Genomic DNA, 16,298 nt, shown 5'->3' with positions numbered 1-16,298 from the left:
TTGTACTACCAGTCTAATCTTTCAGCAGCACAAAGTTTCATATCCTTTGGTGTTCCATTTGGTGTGATATTGTACACAGAGATTTGAGATGCCTTCTCATAGGTGGATCCATTGATCAGCTGGCATCCTACCTTTATTTCCTGGCCTGTCACTCCCCGGAGTCAGTCAAAACCCTTAGGATCCCTGCTCCATTCATTTTCTAAATACATCTCAGTTCCATGCATTGCTGCGTTTAAGAGGGCCAAGTCTTTATTAGGATTTAGTCCCATACTTCTGGTATGTGTCACACAGGCTTGGGACCATGGCCACTCTAGGGTTCTTTGACCACAGGTTAGGAGGAGCAGCATTGTCAGGGTTTCGATTAGCAACATGAACACAGCATTTCTGTCTGCCATCCTGTAGGGTGCTGTGAGAGAAAATAGAGACTTGTTTCAGTGGGGAGAGTCCAAACAGGTTACCCCATTAAAAAGAAGGAAAAATCCATTGTGCGCTAATTCTGTGTTTTGCACCACTGCTATTGGTAGCTTCCCAGGCCACGAGGTTTAGTTAAGGTCATAGGCACAGTACCTGTGGATGGTAAATTGACCATTAGGGGCTGTCCTGGCTGTAAGGTTGTCGGATATTGTCTTTTCCCAGTAGATGGAGCGCTAAGCTCAGTTTTTACAAAGAATGCTCTGCTTACCGGGCTTGCAGTAGGCCCGTATCGATTATTTAATTGATGGAGTACTTTGGGAAGTCGCGTGTCCCATTGAGCCTCGTGTGGTTTGAGATTCCTTTTCAATAAGCATTAGCTCTTTCTACCATTCCATTTGATTGAGGGTAGTATGGGGTGTGAAATACCCATTTAATTGCTTTTTGTTTTGCCCAGTCTTCCACTTTCTTACACAAAAAGTGTGAGCCATTATCACTTTGCATAACATCAGAAGCAGGTAGATTTGAGAACCAAAACGATAGCCCTTGCACTGTATTTTGCCCATCGGCTTAGTTGCCGTAAGCAAGCCGGAGACTACTTTCACTTCTGTGAGGATGTATGGATATCCTGCAGAGGATTTCAATGGCCCTATATAATGAATTTGCCATGTAGACCATAAAGTTTTCCCTTCATTGATATGTACAGGTGGTGCTTTAGCAGGATGATCTGCTTGTAATTTCAGTCTACACTGCGGACGTTCTGTAAGAATAGTTTCACAACTTTTCCGGTTTATGGGCCAGCCCTTATTCTGTGCAGCAAAGAGCTTCCTTACCTGTGTGATCTAGGTTTTGGTGTAACTATTCGCCCACCCGGTACTCAGGATTTAAGGTGATTTCTCTAATTTTAGTTAACTCATCTACCTTTTGATTCCACTTCGTGGCTGGTTGATTATCTTTAGCATGAGCTTTTACCCATCCCATCTTGAAAGGTGTTTTCCTGGCTATGTCTAGTAATAATTGCCAATCTTTTTTTCTCCAAACTGGGGATCTATTTACTTCCCAATTCAAGGTTTCCCATTGACAGAGCCACTGTGTGGCACCAGCCCACACAGCATAAGAGTCTACATATATGATTTTTGCTCCATTCTGTGCTGCCAAAACAACTGCTCTTCTACTTGAGCACTGCCCTCACCTTCTTCTATTACTTGTTTGCCAGTGGTAATATTTAATGCAATGGCCTTATATTGCCATTTACCATTTACCCTTTTTGCTGAAGCATCCATTAACCAAATTGTTTTCTGGTGTACCCTCAGTGAGGGGCAGTGCATTCAGAATTGGTGAAGGTTTAAAAGGTTATTATAACACTAAAGGGTCTGTGTTTATGGGCTTCTGCAATCTGGAAACCTTAGTGGGTCCTTCAGTTAATTGCATATTTTCCGCAACTCCTGTTAGGTAGGCATACCATTTTCTGATAGTGGGGTTTTGTGCAACTCCTTCTGGGGGAGTAGTCCCCTTTAGGATTGCTTCTAGTAAATTAAATGGTCCTCTGGTTTGCACAGGTTGTCCCTGATGTATTTTCTCAACTTGTTTAACTGCTCAGACTAAAGAAAAAAGTCCCTTTTCCCATTCAGAATATCGTTGTTCTGTTTCTTTAAATGTGGTTGAGCTGAACAATAAAGGTCTTTTTGGCCCATCGGGGCCAGTTTGGAACAGGTTACAGTAAGTAGCATGTTTGGCAAAATCCCATTTGGGTATAATGGGCTCTCAGGGATGTACAGGTCACAGTGACTGATATGTTTTTAATTCTTCAGTTAGAGTTTTGACCCCCTCTTTATGTTCTAACTTCCACTCCCAGGGTTTGCCTTTCCATAAGAGTGAGTATAATGGACAGGAAATGATAGAAATCCAGGTATACGCTTCCTCCAGTATCCTAAAGTTCCCATTAGTTGTGGTGACTCCTTCCTTGATTGGGGCATTTGCAGCTCTTTAATTTTTCTTCAGGTATCTGGAGGAATCACTGCACTGCCTGCTATCCACCAAATACCTAAAAATTTTACTTCTTTACTTGGTCCCTGACATTTTCCAAATGGAATTTCAATTTCTGCTTTATCTAGTGCTTGCCATACTGCTGCTGCTGCTTCCCCCACCTTCTCAGGGGAAGTTCCTCCAATCAGAATATCATCTATATATTGGTACAGTTTCACATCTTGAGGGAGTGAGACTGTCTGTAAAAGTTCAGCAGATGCGGCATGAGCAATTGTTGGTGAATGTTTATACCCCTGTGGGAGTCTTAAAGGTCTACTGTATTCCCTCCCAAGTGAAAGCAAACTTCTCTTTGTCATCCTCTTTTAAGGGAACAATAAAGAACATATCTAGAGCAGCCATCCATGGGTGTGCAGCTGCTTGCAAAGCAGCTAAGTTTGCAATGTTTGGTACAGCAGCTGTTAGCGGGGCTGTATTAGCATTTAGGTGCCAATAATCAATTGTCAAATGCCACCTCCCATCTTGTTTCGAAACTGGCCAGACAGGTGAATTATATGGGGAGTTGGTTCTGGAGATAATTTATCGTTTCTCCAAATCAGCTCTGACTTCAGAAATTCCATTTTGTGCTGCAGCAGAAATCAGATACTGCAGTACATTAGTAATTTTTGAATCAGGGAGTGCAGGGGCTGCATGAAATACACACACTGTAGCCTCCCTATTTCTACCGGGGTTGGGATCGATGTTTGAGCCAAAGGACCACACACTGCCATTTGGCAGGCACCAGGTTCATCCGTTTAAAACATCAAACCCTAAAATATTTTCATTATGATCTTTAATTGCAAAGTGAGTGGTTGACATGTGCTTCTCGCCCAGGAGCCATAAATTGACCTTGGCAGTTTGACACACAACACTTGCTCCGTTCACACCAGTGATCTTAACTCTTTGCCATCTGGATCGCACTCCCAGCTTCCTGACATCTTCTTGTGTTAGTAGTGAAATTTGTGCTCCCATATCTATTAAAAACTTCACCAATTGTCCTTGAGGACCAACTGGAATCAAAATATATGGGCCATCATCACTTATCCACTGATAAGCCTCCACTTTCCGGACAAGCGGACCCAATTGCCTTCTGGGCGTTACTCGTTTTTTGACTTTGTATCCTGCAATTCCTCCCTAAGGGGGAGGAAGGGATTATCTCCCTTTCTGGGAACTGGCACCTGTGGAGTCGAAATACACTCCACCCCCCTTCACCATTACCACGTTTCTGGAATGCTTCGATCAGACTGAAGATAACGCTAGTAGGCTGACCTCGCATCGCAGCTCTGGGAATGCCTAGGGCTAATGCTTTCTTCCATAACTCAGTTCTCCATTCTTGAGATTCTGTTTGCAGGCTTTTAGATTTATTTCCCTTTGATTTAGTTTCTGTTCCCTGTTTTACAGGTCTCACCTTATGTTCTCCTCCCCAGGGCTTTAGGTTTTGTTTTCCAGCTGGCGCATCATCCCAGCCCATTTCTAGTTAACGCCATGCATTAATTCCGCCCATTTAGGAAGTTGTTTAGGAGCATTATTGCCCTGGGTTTTATGATATTCAGTATCTCTTTTAATCTCATCCCATTTTGCAACTAGATAGGGTTTAAAAGTTGCCAGGGCTCCTCTAATCAGTGGTTTTAACATGGCAAAATCTACTGTAGCAGATAGTGGGACATCACGGGGTCCTCCTTCGTGCATGGCTTGTATGGAAGCGGCTTTTGTGATGGCTGTAGAGAGCTCACTTAGGGATTTAAAGGGGATTAAGGAGAGTTCACCTTGCTCCATGGTATCTATTCCTCCAGCCCAATAAGCTACTCGGCTGGTGATAGAATGGGGTATATTTGTTGGGTCAGGTCTTAAATTTAAGAAAACTCCCGGACCCCAATAGCCGCTTGCTTCATCGTCACTCAACTTTATTCAGTCACCGCACTTAGGCATACTCGCCACAAGTATTCAGTCTCACCTGGTTTTCTGCTATATCTCTCTTGCAAATTTGTCAGTTGCAACAGATCCCAGGGGATAGTTCACGTAGTATGTTGCAGATGACCACCCCAAGGTCCCACAGTTCTTTCTGTTTTAACAACAGATCTGGCTTCATATTCAGGAGGATTTGTGGGGAACAAAGTATTGTCGTCTTCTGGCTCGCTATCATTGGGATCACCCCAGATGTCTCCATCCCAGTCTTCAGGGGATACTATTAGTTTTGTCATCTGTACGATGTCAAGGGGGTGGGGAGCCTGCATAAGCATCATCTCGACCTTTTCTCCCAACTTTTGTCCTTTTTCCTTTTCTTCTGTAACTGTTCCTGCAGTTGTTCGATTTTTAAAGTCAGTAACAACTAGGTTGCCTTTCTACCTTCTATTTCTTTCTCTAGGTCCTGCTCCTTTCTATTTCTGTTCTCCCTTTCTTGATATGCAGCTTCTAAGCAGGCACCTAGCATCTTGCAGATAACTTCTTTCCCTTTTCCATCCTTTGTACGGCCCCTAGTTACCTCTAGGTGCTCTTCAACGGCTTCCCAATTATGCCAATTGTCACGAGCCCACTCTTCTGAGAAGTTGGGACTTGGGTTCACACCATGCCTCCATAAATAACTGGTGATACTACTTGCCATCCTGCTGACTACTCCAATTTGTTGTGGATGGAGTGATGCACTCCACTCATAAGAAAGCAGCAGCAATGTTTATTGATATAAAACAGTGATTTAACCAAGTTTGATAGTAAATGCGACAGTGGTTTAACAAGATTCGATGGCAAGGTACAGTTGATTATTTACTGCATAGAGGACAGGGTAAGTCAGACGCGTCAGGGAGACCCTCCCGTTGAGTGACGAGGTTCAGAGAGGATCCCCTTGCTTTCTAAACTCCTACTCAGAGGAGTCTAGGTGCGGCTGGATCCAATCCTAGTACCAGACTTGGTCAACAGTTTATGTCTAAAGGATTATATGTGCACAATCTAAGATACAATGTTCATGAAGTTTACAAAGTTTAGCAAGCTATTAGTCACTTACTGAGGATCTGTTGTGGCAAGGAATCTCAGTATTGAGGAGTAAAGGATCTCTGTGGCAGGCGTAACCTTGAGAGGCACCCCTTCTAAGGGGGAGATGCTGTTGTGCAGCCCGCCGCTGTGCAGGAGAGCTCAAAGGGCTCTTGGGCTGCTCACTATTTATGGGGTAAGATGATGGACTCATAGTCATGTTTGCATACCGACTACAGATGTTAGTTTCTTCCAAATTTGGCTTGAGTCAGACATTGACCAGCACTGTGGTTAGGTGGGTGCATTGCTCAAATTAGCCCTTGGCTATTGTGTTGTTATCTGTCTCCCCCAAATCCACTTTGAGCCGGATGCAGTCATCACGACCAGATGCATCCATTATGGCTGCCACTGGTGGTTATCAACTGAGCAGCGTTATGGGAAATAAAGGTCAGGTTCACGGGGCGGGGGGGGAGCACACCGTCACAAGATCAACTTTAGGGAGGGATCTGGAACAATTATAGAACTATGACTGCTTCTACAGTCAGAGAGTGTAGAAGTGTAATATCTCACAGATGTATATCACTGATGAAGTGTAATATAAAGGCACAGTGCCTTGACAAAGTACATCCAAACATAGAAGTTTCTACTGAAACTAGAGAAGCATGCCTGCAGATAATTTAAGAAATGCACTGACAAAAGGGGAAAAAAAGGCCTGTTTTGGGTATGTATTACTTCTGTACTGCTAGGAGAAGAATTTAGGCAGGAGGCAAGACTAGGAAAGGTCCCAAGGACAGGCTGTGTATTCAAGCCAGGATGGGGACAGAGAAATTACAGAAACTTTTTTTTTTCCAAATTCTCTTAGCATTTCTTGTTAAGGGACAGAAAAAAACCCCAACACATATTAAAATATACATATATTAAAATATACATATACATATATGTATATATATAAGGTGGATCCTTCCAGCAGCTGGACTTAGACACCTCGTCTGCCCAGCAGCTGGCTCCTGAGGCTGCAGCCCTACTCCAGCTGCTGGTGCAGACCATCACACACAGATGCACGCATGCACACACGCAGCTGACTCTCCTGTGATCTCGCCTCTAGATTCCTGCAGAACCTAAAATATTACTTCCACCATTCAGTAAATTTCCCGTATCATTAGTACCAAAGTTCTATAACTCAATTTTTAAAATATGAGATAAGGAGAAATTATTTGCATTATCCTTCCTCATATATATACACTTGCTAATACCCTTAAATTTTCTTAGGAAGATTTGATCTTTATTTATTAGTGGTATTTCTCACTTCTTACTCTGGTTACATATTTCTTTCTAAATGTCTGGTCGTATTTTTTTTTAATTTCTATTACCCTGGACTGAAGTTAGATTCATCAGCAGTAATTGCTGACATATATTATTTCATTTCTTGTTTTTACCATGAGTGGAACATTTGAGATTTTTGCAGTCTTTTTTCAGCTAGCATTACAGAACTTTACAAAGATGTACCTTGTGGATTTACTATAGTCCCTAGTCAGTTTTAGTCATATTTGAGGAGCTATGTCACGTAGCCTTACAGGCTTGTACACAGCTTTTTTAGTGGTCATTTCACCTGCTGTTAGTTTGTTGCGTTCTGCACAAAATCATCTTTTCTTCCTAGTTGACTCCATTTATTCTCCTTGTTTTCCCTTTCATGATAGACTGCTTCTTACAATAGACATCCTATTACATTGTCTTATCCTTCTGAGTCGGCTACATAGTAACAGCTTGCACTTAACACGCCAGTCATGCTACTGCTGTGTATCCTTTCATACAGCTATCACCATGGTCTGTAAAACTGCAGGTCAAAGGAGGTCACTTAATCTCTAAGGATCTTCACTAGTTCTCAGCTGTTATTACTGAAGCTTGTCAATGTCATGAGTATTCTCGTGTGTAGTTCAAGGTAGCAGTATTCCAGTTCACAGCTTCCCTTCTCCGTGGTAACTGATGCTTTGGCTCATCTGCAGTCAACCATACTCAAGACACAGTCAGCGATAACGAGCACTTTTCTCTTAGGATTCTTTTTAAACGTTGTGATTTCTGTGTCCTCTCGGAATTGCTGCCTTTCAAAGTAACCCAAATCCATTTCACAGTTCATATTAACTGGGTGTTTCTGTTTATACAAGGATAGCAACAGATTCCCCAGGCCACCAACAGAGTTTCAAAACAACATACATCATAAAGTTTAAACTCCAACACTTACTGTATTTACTACTTAGCATTTATTTTATGTATCCCTATTAACAGCAATATTTATCTGGAGTGCTTACTATAGGTAAGTATTTTGGAAAAAACAACATTTAATCTTTGACTCTTTTTCTGATTGTGAACTAGTCTCAAAGCAATTTGAAAACTGAGCTTTACCATTTAAAGCTGCCAGCACCAGTTGTCAAACACACAATTCATATAATAGCAATGTTGGTGTGTAACCAAAAAGGCATCCTCTCACCATGTGAGTTTTAAGAAAGCTGCAGTGAGCCAGGTGGAAAATTCCTGCAACAAATTTTCACCATTTCAGGTATCACTTTTTCATGTAAGACAACAGTGCCATCTGCAGTTAGTTTTATATTAAAGCTAATTTATCATGGCAAAAGCATATTTCAGCTTTGTATTAGCATTTACTAAAGTCTTTTAAACTAGTCTCCCTTTAAATGAAGACCCACACTATTACACTATCGATATTCACTGATATTATAAATATTTATTAAGAACATTTTTTAAGAAAGTAAGTTCTCTGGTATACAGATGCTATGATAATTTTGTATTTGTTGATGTTTGTTATTATTTTCTTTCTTCACAATCCTTAATACTGCAGTTTGGCAGTACTTGTAAAAAGAACTATGTTAGCAATAGTTATTTCATGACTAATATTTAGTCATATTTATTATATATGAAATCTCATTAAATGTTTTATTAAAGAGCACATTGCACAAACAAAACATTCAAAAGGCATTAACCAGGAAAACCCAAGTACACAGAAATGAGAAAGTGCCAGATAGTTTGTTATTTATACAGTCTTCATTCTTTTCTCTCTTTTTTTTTCTTTTTTTCCTTCCATTGGGAACTGTTAATGGGGCAAGACTTCAATGGAAAAAAGTAAAAAGTAAAAAAGTAAAGTAAAAAAAGTAAAAAAAAAAAGTAAAAAAAAGTAAGTTCTGGATCATAATTCGTGTGTAAAAGGGGAAAAATTAGCAGGCAATCTTGCAAGTGCTAATACCATTTTAAGTTGCTTGACTGTGCGAACAAAATTATTTTAAGATTTGTTTTGTATATATGATTTTCAGCTATTGCCTTTTTGGATTCTTTGGTTTTACTTTTCTTGTAGTAAGATCAGAAGTTTTATTGTGCAACTGTCAGAACCCAGAGTTGAATCATCAGTGTGCGCTGAATGCTGACTGTAGCATGTATTTTATATATTGTCTTTTATATTTATATGTGTTAACTCAAGAGTATTAGCTGTTGATGAGAGAAAGCTGTCTATCCAACTGGGAGAGCAGGGGGAGATAGGGCGCCCAACCCAGGTAGTAGAGGTAGGTTTGAAAAAGGAGAGGCAATATCCTTTGAAATATTCCTTTTTTTCTCCAGAGCTGGGAGGTTTCTCCTGCAGGTTTTCTCTTCCCACAGGAGAACTTGCTGGCTTTTGCCAAGGGCAGGATTTCTTGAGATGTTTAACAGGATCTTCAGTTCTCCCTCTCTTTATCCCTTTCCCACCTTGCCTGTCTGTAGTGATTAATCACTTGCCTGGTGTTCAGTGAAAGAATAGGTCACTGAGGATACATGATGGTGCTAGATTTTAAAGACCTGCAGACCTCCAAGCCATGCTCTAACCCCACCCTACTACCGCAACCATATTGGTGGTTTACTTCTATCCTGGTGTATTTTTACTGCAACTTTATGTCTGGATGAGCCCAACTTTAGAAAGATTTTTGACATTGCTATCTGTCGAGAATCTTTCTGAGGGTCCAGTCAGAGACAGGAAAAGCAACATCTGGTCATTTCCTAACTAAATCTGAAAGTCTCTCATGGGGCACGTAATAGTAATTTCTGCCAACTACTGCGTAATCCAACTAAAGCTCAGAGCCTATTTCAGATAGTGGGAGCATGTTGTCTTCTCAAAGGAAACTTCGAAAGACTCCTCTGTATTTTACCCATGAATAAGATACATTCTCTATAATTTGAATTTCATAAATCAGGAGTAGCTGTCTGTCTTGCCTAAAAAAGAGAATTGTTGTTTCTCAGTCTGAAGTTATGAGTTTCAGATAGGAATCATTTGGTGTAATTATTTAGCTTGTCGTAGACAGAACATCAGACTGAATGATCGCTATGATCCCTTCTGGCATTAGACTAAATGAATCTGAGTAAATAATTGAAGAGTGGTAGAGAAGCTAATCTTAAGAGTTGCTATCGGCTGTTTGTCATCACTGTCAATTGGTGTGATGCCCAAGCTTTTCTACATATACATATATGCCATACACATACAATAACTGCCACTGAGAGTTCGTGATGATCGATGCGTAAGCTGTAGCTGGAATGGCCCTTTACTTTCTGTATCGTCTCCCTGCTTTTGTTCTTATCACGTCCCATACAAAGCATTCGCCTGGCTTTGGCCTTGGAAAAGCCCCGAGGAACTACTCACCTCTCCCTTAGAGTCAGAGTGGGCTGCATGTTATAGTGCCAAACTGCAGCCAGTGCCTCCGCCAGGAAGATCTGGAGGATGATCCCAAAACCGGGGAGACTGCCCGCTCTGCTGAGGGAGGGAGGAGGGCTGGGGGAACCCGGGCAGCGCAGCATACTGTTAGCTAAGAGAGCTCAACTGGATCCTGCCCTAAGCCTTCATATCTGGAGTTAAACCAGGATTACCTCATTTTAGTCCTGTCATTTCATATGCTTGTTTGTTATTTACTAACTTCTCAGTGTATGCAATAAGTCCAGAGCATCAAAATGTTAAAATTCAGAGTTGTAAAATATTTATTGAAGCCAGACAAAGCTTGTGGTATCCCATGACATAGAAAGTCTTTGTCTGATATCATTTAGCTAATGACACTGAATGTCTCTTGAGTGTTTGTATAAACAATAAATAATTTATCTTTAAAAATTAATAATTCACTGAATAATGGATGTACACCAGCCTGATTTATGGTGCTCATATGTTATGAAAATGTGAAATTAAATGGAAAGCCATTTCTGTAATGATATTATAACTTCGAATAATGTCATCACTATTTATTTTATATTTGCATTTCCTCTGGAGTTGTTTTAGTATCTTCAATATTTGTGGAGACCACTTTAATTTTTGGTTTCATTCTTTAATGTATGCTCTGGTAGCATTAAATCAATTTAAGCTTAGCACTTTTGTGCCATTGTACATTCTTTAAGTAGCATGAGGAGGTAAGGATAATACAATTTATACATAAACACATGTGTAATGTATGATGTAATACACATAGATATCATATAATATATATTTGTATGTGTAGTTGTATGTGTATTATAAATATGTTTCTATATATTTAATATTTACAATTTTATATATCCATATAACCTCAGCCATGACATTGCAGATCTGATCCAAAGCTCATTAAAGCCAGTGGAATATCTTCAGTGGACTTTGGATCAAATCATGCAGCACACTGATTTGTCCTCAGTGGAAAGAGATTAGAAAAGCATAGCATTAAGTGAAAGGTACCTTGTTATTATTGTCAGATTGTAAAACAGTCACTCTTTTCCTCTTTTTTCTATGAGAAATCCCCTGTTTTATTGTATTGACTAAATCTAGGTTTTCAGCATTTGTTTTAATGTTTCAAGCAGTATGAAGGTGGAGGGAAATGGAGATTTCAGACTCAGATCTTTAATTTTTCTTACAGTGTTGTGGGTCCCTTCCAGGTTGTTTCATGTTCCTTATGCTATTAAGGTTGACATGTCCAAGGTTGACATGTTCCTTATGCTAGGAAAGCTATATGCTATTACAGGCTTTATTTATTTATTTATTTATTTATTTATTTATTTTAACAAGAATATGACATGCTAAAGATCTTGTTAACAGCTCCCACCAGCTAAGGCAGTGCAGAATAAGTGTTACAAATGTCAATTCTCAGTATCTTTAATTCGAACATATAGCATACATATAGCATACACACGTACTGACAAAATAATTAATCCAAAATGTTCTCAGACAGTTCTGAGAATGATAATTTTGAATTTCTTAAATATGCATCAAAACTCAAATATGTTTCTTTGCCTTAACTTCCTTGCATTTTTGGTGGGGTGTATCTTCCCTTCTGCTCTTCACACTTTCAGGCTTACAAGGATATGAGACAGTGAGAACATTGACTTTACCTACTTTGAGCTTCTCACCTGCCCTGGTGCATAACACTGACAGAGATTGTATGAGACTGTATAAGAGAAGGAAGAGTCAGACTGTGATTCTGTACATTGCAGTCTTTGGGCTGACTCATACACGAGGCAACAATGCAGTGACTGACGTACAGGGACCATGGCAAACTCACAGTCAAGCCCTGGGTAAAGCGCTGTTTAGGACAGATAAGGCTGTCACAATATGTCCACCTTTTAAGTCTGTTTTTAAAAGTTGTTTTGTCCCCAAATTCTTTCTTGGTCCAACACTAAATGTTAGTATAGTACTTGAAAGTGTCAACTAATTAACTGACTTTTCTTTGTCTTTCTGTATGGCTGTTTTGCGCTGTTATTCCACCCTGGATATTTATTATATGGGGAAATATATTTATGGATGACAATGGTATCCTCTAATTCATCATGCATCATAACTACGTCTGAATAGTACATGGGGAAAAGCACGAGGAGCACAGCTTTCCCCTAATGCTCAATTATTTTGAAGGACAAAAGTCTGCAAGTATTCCTAAACCAACCAGAAAATCAAAAGATAAAGCATCTGAGAAGACAGAAAAAGAGAAGTCCAATAAAGAAAGAGGATCACTTATATCTCTTGCATCTCGACCTGAATCTCAGGTGAGAACAAAGCCAAAAACTGGATTTGTTGAATGTACCATCATCCATCATTGTACTGAGTGTAAAGATATTCTCAGGTCTGCAGATCAGTATTACTAACACTTCTAGTGTATCCCTGGTGTTCCTCTATGCCCTGCTTTGCCACCTTTTTAGCTTTACACCTGAGAGAGATTGAATTACACAAGTAAAAGACATGTATCCTGCATTTAGAGATTTAATGTGCTCATTTCTTTGTTTATGTATAAAGCAACTACTGGTTGTTCCTTTTGTTGGTCCAGTTTCTGTCTCTGCTGAAGGTTTATTAAATTCCACGAAATCACCATATTCATGTCCCATTAGTCCCTCATTGTGGGGTTTTCACGGGTTCCCAGGGGGATGAAATAGGTCTTTCCCCTATAGTCAGTTCCTGTGTCGTATGTCACAACTGTCATTAGCTTGCAGACATACGATGGCAGAAAAATTGGTACCTACTTGCCTACTTGCAAATTCTTCTCATCTGTAGTGGGATAATCTGAGTGTTCAGTGGTTGACCAAAAGGCTACTGCCAGCCTGTATGCCTTAAAAGGAATAATGGACTTTATGGATTGCAAACAGATTAATGGAAGGCAAAAAAGAAACTGACAGCTCCTCATTTAATGTTATTGCTTTTGCTGGGAATTTTGGTGCCTCATGGCAGGTAGTTTAAGGGGAGGGCATCTCCATAGAGTTTTTCATGAAGAAATCTCTACTGAATTGTTTTGACTAAACCTGCTGCACAGCAAACTTCCCTATGATTCATATCCACACCTAATTATACGGAGTTCCAGACTAGTGCCTTAACCCTTCTTTCAGAGCAATCTGAGTAGCTGCAGTTGAGATTGTTGGCCACAGAAATACAATGCAGCTTCAGGCTGTGTCAGATTTCTGCCTTCAGCTCCAATGCCAGGGGTACTGGGATGATGGTTCTTGGGAGTTCTTCAGTCTGCCACTAAAACAGATGCAAGTTTTGAGATGGGACTGCTTGCAGATAAAGACGATGCCCACCTTTAGTCTCAAATAGAAGCTGAACTCCTATCTCTACTTTTAAATCTTGGGCTTAAAGCTTCTGCAGATGGTACGGTTTCCAGAAATATGTGGAGCACAATATCTGATTCATTGGCCAGACAGCAGAATAGTCTCCTACGTTTCAGGCGCTACTTGTACCCTATGGTTCTGGAGAAGCCATGCGTTAAGGTGGTTTAGAGAGTTTGGGAAGTGATTGGAAAGAACCTGATGCCTCATACGACACAGCAAGATGTATTTCTACACAAAAGGCCTATTTAAATATAATAAGACTTCTAGTAAAAAAGCTTGTTGAAGGAAGGAACAGAAAGGAGGGAAGGAAAGGAAAAAAGTTGGCAGGGAGATGAGACAATTGCATGAAAAATCTCTACAAAATACTCTTGTTCAGACAGACTGTTCAGAAGAACTGGGAGCGTGGAGCATGCTGTATGGGAGTGGGGAGAAGCATGTAAACAAAATACCTCAAAGAGCTTCTAGACATTGCAAAGTGATTTTCCTTTCCTTTGCCAGCCACCATTTGTGGAGTAATGCATGTCAAAGTCTATCAATGTATAATGTATATCAGTCGGGAAAATTACCAGGACACAGAAACATAACTTCATCCTAAATAGTGGTAGTAGATGTATACCAATGAATACATTATGTTTATGATAACTTCACTTTCAGCAAGCTGCTTCAAACAAACCGTACTGGACTTTACGTCTAGTTAGTGAACAGAGAGAGGCAGACATTCTGGAGGTGAAGAAAGACACCCAGCGAGCAGATGAGATCAAAGCCATGAAACAAGCATGGGAGTCTGCAGAGCCAGGAAGAGCTATCAAGGTAATATCAGAGTGCAATCTTTGCAGTAATGTTTCTTCACAAGTTCCAGGAGCTGCTGTGATGGTGGAGCAGTTGCCACAACAGAGACCTGACATCATATGGCTGTCCTCTTCACCACTCTGTGGAAGACAGCAAATTTTACACAGCTTAAAAGAATCAAGTGATTATGTGCGTGAATTCTGGGCAGGAACCCAGATCATCTACTTTAGACTTCTGTAGATCACTGAGACTTTAGACTGTACTTTACAAAAGAGAGAAAAGTTTCTCCTTAGAAAGCCCACTACCTCTACACAATTGCAAAGCTGCTACTTGTGACAAGGTTAATGTTTAGCATGAACAGATTCTAGTGAGAATTACACTGTTTTAAACATGCCCAAAAGATTTCTCTTGAAGAACTGGCACCTGGCCATATCATCACTCAAATTGTCCCCTGCAGCCAGGATTCCCAAATTCATTCTGGATTGCAGGTTACCCATGAGCCTGTACATGCTGCTCTGTATGAATTCACTGTTTTGGAGAAGCAATGCTAATTCAGATGTCAGCTGCAGCTGGGCTCTTTTGACATGATGTATGCTTAAGATGGAAAAATAATACAAGTTCTTTCTAGCAAAGCAAAAAGTTACACTGCTGAATCAGAATTGGAAGCATCATTACCAAAAAAAGGAAAATAAAAGAACAAAATGCAGTCTTTAAACTTACCTGGCAGTCATCCCCTATCACCACCACCACCATTGACCATTGAGGGATACTCGGCCAGAAACCCCAGCTCAGAAGCATTTTGCCTTGTTCATATCGCCTTTCAGAAATGAACCTCAGACACGGGTCTTCCCAGTTACACTTTCAGATTTTCTCAGTTCTCTTCAGTGTATCCAAAGCTCAAAATTTTTTCTGGCACTACTTTATTAAATTCTGATCTAAGGAGAGATGCATTACTCTGCAGCTTCGATTGGCTGTGCTGAGACTGAAAATGCAAGTACAGCCTCCTAAAGATTAGCTGGAAATGAATCCCTTTTGATGCGTAAAGAGTCTCTTCAGAATGCTGGTTCTATCACTGTTGCCTTTTTTGATCAGAAAATCAACTGAATTACAGCTAAAGGTTCCATTTTTAAAGCCCCTTAGGTCTGTGACATTTTTCTAAAACAGCTATCGTTATGAAAATTGCAGCAACTGCATGTAATACGCTAAAAAATGGTCTAAATTGGGGGTCTGCTATCCAGACTAAATAGCTTCCCTTCTCCTTTCTTCCTGATCACGCTGCCCCAACATCTGCCTGTTCCAGGGGTCACATGCCCCTGACTCTGGGAATTAGGTGCCTGACTCCAGGCTGACTTTTGGCTTCTCAGTCCATTCTGGCAATCTGAGCCCTTCAGAGAAAGCCCAGTGAGCCAAAGTCACCTTCTGAAAAGACAGGCAGAATTGGCAATGCCTGGTTTTGGTGTCAAAGATAATTGAGTCTGAAAGGGTTTGCACCCATAGCTCCCGTTTCTCAGGAGGAAGTCTAAATCACCAGGCTATAGGAGCTCCTAGGAGGAAGTGATATTTCCCTAAGGAGGTGCAGTAGCTGAATGTATTCTGACTATACATTCAGCTATGAGGGAGCCTTGCTTTTCAAGCTTTTATTTTTTTTTAAATCCAAAGATTATTTTAAACTGCCCAGAGATCAGTGATTTTCCAGTATTTTATTGCATGATGATCCTTACTGTAAGTATTCAGTGTCTCAGCACTGATTCAATGGGAGCCCTACCATCTTTTCCGATTCCAGCCCCAGGCAGAGTTGCGTACTGCGCTCTGGTGTTAGGTTGTTATTGACAGCATCGTTTTCTCATTTGGGATATGTACTAAATATAGCCAGTATGTATTGAGTGGAGTGAAGCCATTCAAAGTGTACTGCCTACTTTTCATTTTACTGAACTACCATCTCACAAAGGTTTACTTAGGGATCCTTATTCATATACTCAAGACACACTTGATAGAAATTAAAGATTAACTTTAAGTACTAATGCTGATTTATTTCTCCT

At 40.4% G+C, this 16,298-nt stretch overlaps 1 protein-coding gene across 1 annotated transcript in view; it reads left to right on the top strand.

Moving 5' to 3' along the window:
• Positions 1-16,298, top strand: part of ADGB (androglobin) — a 128,740-nt gene that overhangs the window by 106,201 nt on the left and 6,241 nt on the right. The window contains exons 30-31 of the mRNA XM_075497367.1: positions 12,230-12,417; positions 14,125-14,280. Coding sequence (XP_075353482.1) covers positions 12,230-12,417; positions 14,125-14,280 — 344 coding nt within the window. The remainder of the gene's footprint in view (positions 1-12,229; positions 12,418-14,124; positions 14,281-16,298) is intronic.

Source organism: Mycteria americana, chromosome 3 (genome assembly GCF_035582795.1).
Source record: "Mycteria americana isolate JAX WOST 10 ecotype Jacksonville Zoo and Gardens chromosome 3, USCA_MyAme_1.0, whole genome shotgun sequence".
NCBI classification, from domain to species: domain Eukaryota; kingdom Metazoa; phylum Chordata; class Aves; order Ciconiiformes; family Ciconiidae; genus Mycteria; species Mycteria americana.
This window is presented reverse-complemented; position numbering and strand designations above follow the sequence as displayed.